The following is an 11,331-nucleotide window of genomic DNA, read 5'->3' on the forward strand; positions in this document are numbered from 1 at the left end:
ATTATTATTATTTAAGTATTGTGCTTTCTTACTGTACTCCTTATCTGACAATAATGAAACTTTAGAAAATAAACACTTAACATGAATGTCATTAACATTTTAGCATGGCCCATGATGACACACTAGTTCTTGGGAAAACTTAAAATAGCCTAGTGTCTTTTGTAGGCTATTCATAAGTTCCCAAACCTCACCTGACAAATATTTTAAAATTATCTGGAATATTTCCAATGGTAAGGCTTTAAAATTTCCAAATGTTGATATGGGTTGAAAGCCTGAGCCAAGGGTCTTGGAACAACAGCTGGTTTGACGATTACTACGTCTAAGTTTCTGGTTGGGAATCAAAGTGAAATTGGTATTTATTCTGGATGCCATTCTTCTTCTTGTCTCATAAATTTATCCTGGTCAGAAAAACAAAATACAAGAGACAAGAAAGAAAGGAAGTTAAAGCAAGGAAGAGTTTTTTTTTGTTTTTTGTTTTTTAACAAAGAGGTTGATAGTATGATATGCAATAGCTGTTTCTCCGTATTTACAAAAGATTTTTGTTTTTTTTTGTTTGTTTGTTTGTTTGTTTGTTTTTGAGACGGAGTCTTGCTCTGTTGCCTAGGCTGGAGTGCAATGGCGTAATCTCAGTTCACTGCAACCTCCGCCTCCCGGGTTCAAGCGGTTCTTCTGCCTCAGCCTCCTGAGCAGCTGGGATTACAGTCAAGCGCCACCATGCCCAGCTAATTTTGTATTTTTAGTAGAGACAGGGTTTTGTCATGTTGGCCAGGAAGGTCTCGAACTCCTGACCTCAGGTGATCTGCCCTCCTCAGCCTCCCAAAGTGCTGGGATTACAGGCATGAGCCACTGAGTCTGGCCCCACTTACTTTATTACAGCTAAAATTTAAATAGTTTTAAAGTCTCTATTTTCATCTCTTTTTTTATTGTTTCGAACAAAAAAACTCAGTACTCAGTTTTAAAGAAATAGAAAAACATTACTATGAAATTTTAAAGCTACATTAATATTTTGACTTTTTAAAAGAATATAGGCTGGGTGTGGTGGCTCATGTCTGTAATCCTAACACAAAAAAGTAGGTGGCATTACTATTACCAATTATGTGCTGTATAATACTCAAATAAGCAGTGAATTAAAGTCTTTCTTCTTTTCTTTGTTGGTTTTTATTTTTTTGTCAGTCTTGCTCTGTTGCCCAGGCTGGAGTACAGTGGCATGATGAGAGCTCATTGCAGCCTCGAACTCCTGGGCTCAAACAATCCTCCTGTCTCAGCCTCTTGAGTAGCTGGGACTACAGGCACAGAGCCACCATTCCCAGCTAAAGAAAAAAAAAACTTTTTTTGGCCGGGCACAGTGGCTCACGCCTGTAATCCCAGCACTGTGGGAGGCCGAGGTGGGCAGATCACAAGGTTAGGAGATCAAGACCATCCTGGCTAACACAGTGAAACCCCATCTCTACTAAAAATACAAAAATTAGCCAAGCGTAGCGGCGGGTGCCTGTAGTCCCAGCTACTCAGGAGGTTGAGTCAGGAGAATGGCGTGAACCTGGGAGATGGAGTGCAGTGAGCTGAGACGGTGCCACTGCTCTCCAGCCTGGGTGACAAAGTGAGACACCATCTCAAAAAAAAAAAAAAAGAAAAAAATTTTTTGTAGAGGCAGGGCAGTGTCTGCCTGTGTTGCCAAACCTGGTCTTGAACTCCTGAAAGTGATCCTCCCACCTCAGCCTCCCAAAATGCTGGGATTATAGGCATGAGCCACTGTGTGTTCATAAGACTAGAACAAATACATGAATAGTAATAATTCTTTCCTCAATTCCACCTTCTATTAATAACAGTCACTGGCTGAGCGAGGTGACTCACACCTATAATCTCCGCACTTTGGGAGGCAGAGGTGGGCGGGTCACCTGGGGTCAAGAGTTCGAGACCAGCCTGGCCAAGATGGTGAAACCCCAGCTCTACAAAAAATACAAAAATTAGCCAGGGATGGCAGTGTACACCTGTAATCCCAGCTACTTGGGAGGCTGAGGCAGGAGAATTGCTGGAACCCGGGAGGCGGAGGTGGCTGTGAGCCCAGCTACTCTGAAGGCTGAGGCATAAGAATCGCTTGAATCCGGGAGGCAGAGGTTGCAATGAGCTGAGATCATGCCATTGCACTCCAGCTTGGGGCAACAGAGTGAGATTTGGTCTCAACAAACCAACCAACAAACAAAAAATAATAGTCACTGATGAATCTTAGGGTCTATGCAACTTGATTTCAAAGATAAATATTTCTTAAACTCATTAAACGTAACTTATTAAAATTACTGACTATTTACTTACACTAAATAATTTTTTTTTTTGATGGATTATTGCTCTATTGCCCAGGCTGGAGTGCAGCAACATGATGCGCTCTCAGCTCACTGCAACCTCCGCCTCCCAGGTTCAAGTGATTCTCCTGCCTCAGCTTTCCAAGTAGCTGGGATTACAGGCGTGTGCCACCTCACCCGGCTAATTTCTGTATTTTTAGTAGAGGCGGGGTTTCACCATGTTGGTCAGGCTGGTCTGGAACTGCTGACCTCAGGTGATCCACCGGCCTTGGCCTCCCAAAGTGCTAGGATTACAGGCGAGAGCCACTGCGCCCGCCTATTACACTAAATAATTATTTAAACACGTGTACCACACAGTGACTTTGTGTCACTCTATGGCTCGAATTCAGAAAACGATGTCTTTTGTGTATATATACATATATGCATAATTACAACTCCAATAGAAGGCTCCTTGTTTCTGAAGTAACAACTAAGACGTTTTCATCAAAGATATATAATTGTATCTGGCTAAAAGGCATTTTCTCCTTTCCTACAGAATTGCTAAAGTAACATTGTTACTTATTCATCTTGAAAGGTTACATATCAACTTACATCAATTTAAAATTGGTTACACATTTGAAAACATAACAAAGAAATTTAGTGCTTAGTGAAAAGTACACTCTGAACCTCCTTTGAAACCATACCACAGCGCTTGGGGACAGTATTGAGTGAACACTTAAATTAGGAGATATTTTAAAATTATCATTAAAATAATACAAATAGGCCGGGCATGGTGGCTCACGCCTTAATCCCAGCGTTTTGGGAGGCCGAGGCCGGTGGATCACGCGGTCAGGAGATCGAGTTCACCCTGGTTAACACGGTGAAACTCCTCTACTAAAAACAAAACAAAACAAAAAAACAAAAAATTAGCCGGGCGTGGTGGCACGCACCTGTAGTCCCAGCTACTCCGGAGGCTGAGGCAGGAGAATCGCTTGAACCCGGGAGGCGGAGGTTGCAGTGAGCTGAGATCGCCACTGCACGCCAGCCTGGGTGACAGAGCGAGACTGTCTCAAAAAAAAAAAAAAAAATTACACAAATAATAACTTTACACAATACAGCTAAACGAAGAAAAAATTAAGTTCACTTATAAACACTTTGGTTTATATAATTTCAAACTTTTACATACACTTCTTTTTAACAAAAAAGAGGGATCATTATACTACTTTGCAATCTGCTTTTTTCAATGAATTATCTTTCCATGCTAATAAATATCCTTCTACAAGTAATCATATTTTAATGACTGTATGTCATTCCACCAAGTAAAAGAATCTTAATTCGTTGAATCCATAAGGTTGTTTGTAACTTTAACTTTTCACAGTAGGCGTTTAGTTTGTTTTTGAGATGGCGTTTCGCAGTCTCCTGAGCAGAAGAGCAGTGGCGCGATCTCGGCTCACTGCAAGCTCCGCCTCCCGGGTTCAAGCGATTCTCCTGCCTCAGCCTCCCGAGTAGCTGGGACTACATGCGCCCGCCACCACGCCTGGCTAATTTTTTGTATTTTCAGTAGAGACGGGGTTTCACCACGTTAGCCAGGATGGTCTCGATTTCCTAACCTCGCGATCCGCCCGCCCCGGCCTCCCAAAGTGCTGGGATTACAGGCGTGAGCCACCGCGTCCAGCCAACACAGTAGGCGTTTTAAAGCATTTTTATTACAGTAACATAAATCTGGCCTTGGCTTCGTCCTGTTTCTCTGAGGAATGTGGAAAGCGGGGCTTAGGCCCGTGGGCTCTTCAAAGACTGTCACCAGGTGGGGACTTCACTGTGTCAACTATGAACTATATACATGTTTAAAATAAATATAAATACACATTTAAAAATGATAAGCCCAAATTCTTTTAAAACTGAAGTCTCCACTTATAGTTCCTTATTTTCCTCACTCAGAGCTGGACGTTTCGCAGGGAAAACGCAGGCTTTTGTGAAAATTCTAAAGGTATAATCCTAAATTATTTTTGGTTTCCGCTCACGCCTCAAGTGAATAAGAATCACAGCCCCAAATAATAATAAAATGATGCTTCATGCCCCCCGTTCCATCCCACTAACTTCGTCCGCGTGTGAAAGGCTCAATTGGATGAACTTCCCCGCCCCCCACACCTTTAAGATAAAAACTACATTCACAGCGATTTCTGTTTTAACATAAAACTCTTGGAAGGGCCCCACCCAATCTGTCGGGCAGCTGCCCCCAAACATCTCCAAAGCCGCAAACTAGGCAAGCCTAAAGGACAACCTGGCCAACAGGAGAATCAAACCACACGGGGTACGTTTCACTCCCTTCAGTCCATGAAAGATGAAATTATCGCAATAAAATACTGGGGGGAAAAAACCTCTTTTACCACAGATTTTGACAATTTTCCGGCTACAGAGTCACAGGAAAGTGGCAGTTAGTCGTTCTGCCCCATCATCCTCAAATTTCTTAGTGTTTAGAAAAGAAAGTATCTCCTCAAGATCTTCCCGCCAGGAAGCGGGAAGGTCAGACTCCCGTAGGCTCCGGAGCTGCGGCCCTGCCCACCAGGTGTCCCCGTGGCCTCTAGAATATTGTAGAATCTTCCCAAGAGCCCACGCGGGAAGGAGGCCCGCCCCCTCATGAATAGCAAGAAGCCTCAACTCTCGTAGAGCCCGCCTCCCTCATGAATATTGTAGATCTTCCCAGGAGCCCTAGCGGGAAGTCGGCCCCCCACCGCCCCCTTATCAATAGCAAGACAGCCAGCTCCCATGGTGCCCTTCTTCTCATGAATAATTAACGGAGCGAGGTTCCTGGAGCCCAAACTCAGGCCTCAGCCACCCTTCGCGCCAAGCTGAAGACAGGAAGGGGCTGGAGCCGTTACGGTGTGGGGGAGGGGAGGGTGTAGCCCAAGATCTTGAACGCGGCGAGCCACGTCTGTGCTCCACTGCCTTTCCCTTCACCTAGTTTTGAGACAATTTTTGAGTCGCTCCCACCCCTACTAACCCCAGAAGGGCAAGTTACAAGGGGTTTCATCAAACCTTTTGATGGGAAAAAACCTCCAGACATTCCTTTTTAAATCTGTCTTGCCGGTGCGGTGGCTCACGCCTGTAATCCCAACACTTTGGGAGGCCGAGGCGGGAGGCTCCCTTGAGTCCAGGAGTTCGAGACCAGCCTGGGCAACATAGGGAGACCCCCCCCACACACACACATACACCCCTCTCCTGGTCTCTAAATAAGCACATAAATAATAAATCTGTCTGGAATCAAGGGAAGATGTCTGTCTCCAGCCTCTCAAGATGGAGTCAAGACAAATCTTTCTAGCTAGGTCCTCCTGGCTAGAAGATTAAATTCTCATTAATTTATTTCTTCATTCATTCTGTAACTATTTATTGAAGCCTGCTCTGGGCCAGGCACAGGAGTAGGCCCTAAGAATGGAACAGAGAACAAGACAGATAAGTTTCCTGCTTTAATGGAGTTTATTAGCCTAATGGGGAAGATAGAATGAACAGACAGAGCATCTATAGATGTTGAGAGCAGTGCCGGTGAGAGCAGCGTGACAGAGGAAATAAGACAGAATGATGGGGTGTGTGTGTGTTGGCGGAGAGCTACTTTAGATAGACTGATCCTCAAGGTCCCTTTGATGTGACAATTTGAGAACTAATGGAGGAGAAGGAGCCAGTCAGAAGGGCTGAGGGAAGAAGGAATGGGGGAAAGATTCTCCTACATTTGCAGATCAATTCTACATTATACCCAACACAAAATATATAAGGAACTACTTAAAGACTGAGTGGAAATTTAGGATTAGTTGGCACGCTGTTATTTTGTATAGTCACAAATATTCATCCGTTTTGGCTTTGTATCGTTTTTTCCCCTGACCTCAGGTGACCTGCCTACCTCAGCCCTGAAAAGTGCTGGGATTACAGGTATGAGCCACCACTCCCGACCTTTTTTTTTTTTTTTTTTTGAGATAGAGTCTTGCTGTCACCCAGGCTGGAGTGCAGTGGCACGATCTCGGCTCACTGCAGCCTCTGCCTCCTGGGTTGAAGTGATTCTCCTGCCTCAGTCACCCAGTAGCTGGGACCACAGGTGCACACCACCATTGTATTTTTAGTAGAGATGGGGTTTCATTGTCCAGGCCGGTCTCAAACTCAGAGGCTCAAGCGGTCTGCCTGCCTCCCAAAATGTTGGGATTAAAGGTGCGAGCCATCGGGCCCAGCCCTGGCTTTGTATCTTTTTGCAGCCAATTCTTTTTTTTTTTTTTTTCTTTTTTGAGATGGAGTCTGCCTCTGTTTCCCAGGCTGGAGTGCAGTGGTGCGATCTTGGCTTGCTGCAACCTCCACCTCCCAGATTCAAGTGATTCTCCTGCCTCAGCCTCCCAAGTAGTTGGAATTACAGGCACCCACCACCATGCCCAGCTAATTTTTTGTATTTTTTAGTAGAGATAGGGTTTTACCATGTTGGCCAGGCTGGTCTTGAACTCCTGACTTCAGGTGATCCACCCACCTCAGCCTGCCAAAGTGCTGGGATTACAGGCGTGAGCCACCGCACCCAGCTGCAGCCAATTCTTTTTTTTATTCCCTGTCTCCAACATTGATTAGAGGTCCTTGACCAAATATCATCTCCTTGGCAGTGGGCCAGATGCACATAATGGAAGCGAGGATCCTGAGTGGTGAGTATTTACATTTTACTCAAAGTGTCATGGGGAAGTGTCATGGGAAGTCCTTGAAGAGTTTTAAGCAGAGAGTGCTATGATCTGATTTGCATTACTAAAATATTGCTCTGGTTTTTATGTGGAGAATAAATGAGGCTAGGAGTGGAGGGTAAGATCTGTTAGGATGTTGCAGGACTAGAATGGTGGCTCTGAGGGATGGGTTTGAGATATATTTTGGTGGTAGAAGTAACTGAATTTACCTAATAGATTGCATAAAGGTGGAAGGAAGGGAAAGGAAGGAGATAGGAATAATTCCCAGGTTTCTGACTTCAATAAATGGGTAGAGGTTAATCCCATTTACTGAGATATGCAAGTGAGGAGTTTTTCTAGTGGAGTTTTGTCTTTCTTTTCTTTTCTTTTCTTTTTTTTGATAGAGTTTCGGTCTTGTTGCCCAGGCTGGAGTGCAATGGCTCCCTGCAACCTCTGCCTCCCAGGTTCAAGCGATTCTCCTGCCTCAGCCTCCCAAGTAGCTGGGATTACAGGCATGCGCCACCATGCCTGGCTAATTTTGTATTTTTAGTAGAGACAGGGTTTCTCCATGTTGGTCAGGCTGGTCTCGAACTCACGACCTCAGGTGATCTGCCCGCCTCTGCCTTTCAAAGTGCTGGGATGACAGGAGTGAGCCACCATGCCCAGCTTTATATTTGTTTTTCTTCTGTTTTCTTTTGGGAACAAGGTCTCACTCTGTTGCCCAGGCTGGAGTAGAATGGTGCGATCATAGTTTACTGTAACCTCGAACTCCTGGCCTCTAGCAACCCTCTCACCTCAGTGAAGTGCTGAGATTACAGATGTGAGCTACCTTGCCTGGCCAACTAGTGGAGAATTAAGAGAATTCTAGTGGATAATTAATTTTCCAAGTGGTAAATTTGAGATTTCTCTGAGGCATCCAAGTGAAGATGTCATGTTAAGGAGGCAGTTGAATTTAAAAATCAGAGTGCTTTTGGAGGAAAATGTCTGGGCTGGAGATATACATTTAAGGATTAGAGGAATATAATTGTAAGCATTAGAGGAATATTGACACTCAGACATTGGGAAGAGGAGGGCAAGATCTCAAAGGAGGTTGAAAAGGAGTATCTAGCAAAGTGAACTGGAAAAAACCAGGAGAGTGTGGGGTCACAGAATCCTGAAGCAGGGGTGCTTCAAGAATGAGGAGTAGCCTTCTGTGACAAGTGCCATCTAGTTGAGCAAAGTGTCTGTTACATGAGCATTGCAGGTGTCTGCTGGATTTGGCAATCCAATTTAGGTACAAGCAGTAAAGGTCCACCTTGTCATATCCTATTTCAATAACCCATAGTAACTTTGCCTTGCCAGCCACCTCAAACTCAGATCTCTCTGCTATTTCATCAGCGTCCTGTATGGTCTATTGCTTACCTGTTCATTCATCCATTTGTTACATTCAATCCATGCCTATTTTCTGCCAGGTCCAGTGGTAGCTCAGGATAAATACAGTTTCGGCCTTCCAATGGCTCATGCTCAGAGCACCCAACTTGAATAAAATGTAATCCCTTCCTTCCCAAGGAAACAAACCTGCTACTCCAGCAGGGGCGGAGGAGGTGTCTCCTCCTTAGTAGATTTACCCCCTACCTCTTTGTGCTAAAACTCCCATTAAAAATGACCTCCCTCCTTTCTAAATCTCCCTCTGGGTTCCACTTTAAGATTCACACCCTGCATCCATTAAGTATGCCTTCTCACCTAAGTGATGCTGTAAACCCCTTGAGATGCCTTATATCTCTTTTGTATTCTTCACATAGAAAAGAATGCCAGGTACAGAGATGGATCTACCATGAGGCTATGGAAACTTAAACATCAGGGTCCCCTTCTTGCTCAGGCCCCTTCCAAGTCTTTTCTTTCTTTTTTTTTCTTTTGAGACAGAGTCTTGCTCTGTCACCCAGGCTGGAGTGCAGTGGCACGATCTCGGCTCACTGCAACCTCCGTCTGCCAGGTTCAAGCGATTCTCCTGCCTCAGCCTCCCAAGTAGCTGGGACTACAGGCGCTCACCACCATGCCCTGCTAACTTTTGTATTTTTATTAGAGACAGGGTTTCACCATATTGGCCAGGCTGGTCTTGAACTCCCGACCTCAGGTGATCTGCCCGCCTCAGCCTCCCAAAGTGTTGGGATTATAGGCGTGAGCTACCGTGCCTGGCTTTTTCTTTTTCTTTTTAAAGTCTCACTCTGTCTCCCAGGCTTGAGTGAGTGCAGTGGTGCGATCTCGGCTCACTGCAACTTCTACCTCCTGGGCTCAGACGATTTTCCCTTCTCAGCTTCCCAAGTACCTGGGATTACAGGCATGCACCACCATGCCCAGCTAAGTTTTGTATTTTTATTTTTTATTTTTATTTTTGAGAGGGCGTCTCACTCTTGCCCAGGCTGGAATGCAGTGGCACGATCTCGGCTTACTGCAACCTCTGCCTCCCAGATTCAAGCGATTCTCCTGCCTCAGCCTCCCAAGTAGCTGGGATTACAGGCGCCCACAACCACGCCTGGCTAATTTTTGTATTTTTAGTAGAGACGGGGTTTTCACCATGCTGGTCAGGCTGGTCTTGAACTCCTGACCTCAGGTGATCCACCCGCCTTGGCCTCCCAAAGTGCTGGGATTACAAGCATGAGCTACCATGCCCAGCCTAAGTTTTGTATTTTTAGTAGAAACGGGGTTTCACCATGTTGGCCAGGCTGGTCTCGAACTCCTGGCCTCAGGTGATCCACTCGCTTCGGCCTCCCAAAGTGCTGGGATTACAAGCATGAGCCACCACGCCTGGCCCCAGAGCCACTGTGCCCAGCCCCGTAATTTTGTATTCATAAACAGCAGATGAAGATTGAAGAAACATTTGCTGATGGACTCAGAATTAGCTAACCTCACGTATTTGTTGATTTGTTAAGCTTGTTTTATTAACAGGGATTTATGTTAGGGCTTTAGTTACTGATTATATCATTCCCTTGCCCCAAAGCTTTCAATGCCTCTGATTAAATGTAAGCTTGTCATTCAATGCCTGCCTCGATGTGGCTGCATTTTTAGGTCTCCAGCCTTATCTCCTTAAACTGAAGCCCCCATTATCACCCCTGGTGGCTTTGTTTATGCTGATTTCTCTGCTCAGAAAGGTGTCTCTTCCAACTCTACCTTTTCTTTTCTTTCTTTCTTTCTTTCTTTTTTTTTTTTTAATAGATAGGATCTCATTTTGTGCCCAGGCTGGAGCACAGTGGCACAATCATGGCTCACTGCAACCCCAACCCCTCCTGGGCTCAAGCAATCCTACTGCCTCCCAAGTAGCTGAGACTACAGGTGTGTACCACCACATCCAGGTAATTTTTCTATTTTTTTAGAGATGAAGTCTGTCTATGTTGCCCAGGGTGGTCTCAAACTGCTGGACTCAAGCGATCTGCCTGTCTTGTCCTCCCAAAGTGCTGGCATTATAGGCATGAGCTACCACTTCTTCCTGCTTTCACCTTTTCCCATCCTAAAATATCCTTCGGCATTTGCTTCTGAGAGAGAGTTTCCTGGACCAACAACCTAACTGAGAGTTTGCTAGAAATGAAGACTCTCAGACACCACCTCAAAGCTAGTGAATGGGAATCTGCATTTGAATAAGATCCACAGTAAAGTCTGAGACATAGTGACTTAGGCCGTTTCACAGGCTACCTCCTTGAGGAATCCGAAATCTTTTAAAATCCCTGTAATGAGATAACGTTTTTCCTCTTTTGAACTCTTCATTCATTTTTTGCTGGTACTTCTCTCTGGGCACTTTATTTCACCTTGAATTGTGGTTATTTATGCACAAGACTTAGTTATCCTGTTAGGTTGTGAGGTCTTTGAAGGCAGTAACAGTGGAATCTCCACTGTGATGAATTAGTTGGCTTGGGAGCATCCACACACACACACACACACACACACACACACACACCCCCAAATCTAGGTGGTACTGATGTTTTAGTTGATCCTCAGAATTTTGCAAGGATTCAAATATAAACTGACTTTCAAATGTGAATGCCATGCATGGGCAAGATCTGTTGCAATTATTTTTACTTAATAAAACAAGCATACAACTATTATTTTATATCATGAAAGTCTTTAATATAATTTTCTTTTCTTTTCCTTTCTTTTCTTTTCTTTCCTTTTTTTTTTTTGAGAGAGAGTTCCACTTTTGTTGCCCAGGCTGGAGTGCAATGGCCTGATCTCGGCTCACCGCAACCGCCACCTCCCGGGTTCAAGTGATTCTCCTGCCTTAGCCTCCTGAGTAGCTGGGTTTACAGGCATGCGCCACCATACCCGGCTAATTTTGTATTTTTAGTAGAGATGGGATTTCTCCATGTTGGTCAGGCTGGTCTCAAACTCCCGACCTCAGGTGATCC

The 11,331-nt window shown here is 44.8% G+C and overlaps 1 protein-coding gene across 1 annotated transcript in view; it reads right to left on the reverse strand.

Moving 5' to 3' along the window:
* Positions 1 to 4,836, reverse strand: part of FBXO47 (F-box protein 47) — a 46,852-nt gene extending 42,016 nt beyond the window's left edge. Inside the window, exons 1-2 of the mRNA XM_011984718.1 lie at positions 4,664 to 4,836; positions 192 to 398 (exon numbers count right to left, since the gene is read on the reverse strand). Coding sequence (XP_011840108.1) covers positions 192 to 372 — 181 coding nt within the window. The 5' untranslated portion in view covers positions 373 to 398; positions 4,664 to 4,836. The remainder of the gene's footprint in view (positions 1 to 191; positions 399 to 4,663) is intronic.
* Positions 4,837 to 11,331: the final 6,495 nt, after the last annotated feature.

This window comes from Mandrillus leucophaeus, unplaced genomic scaffold, assembly GCF_000951045.1.
Source record: "Mandrillus leucophaeus isolate KB7577 unplaced genomic scaffold, Mleu.le_1.0 Scaffold272, whole genome shotgun sequence".
NCBI classification, from domain to species: Eukaryota; Metazoa; Chordata; class Mammalia; order Primates; family Cercopithecidae; genus Mandrillus; species Mandrillus leucophaeus.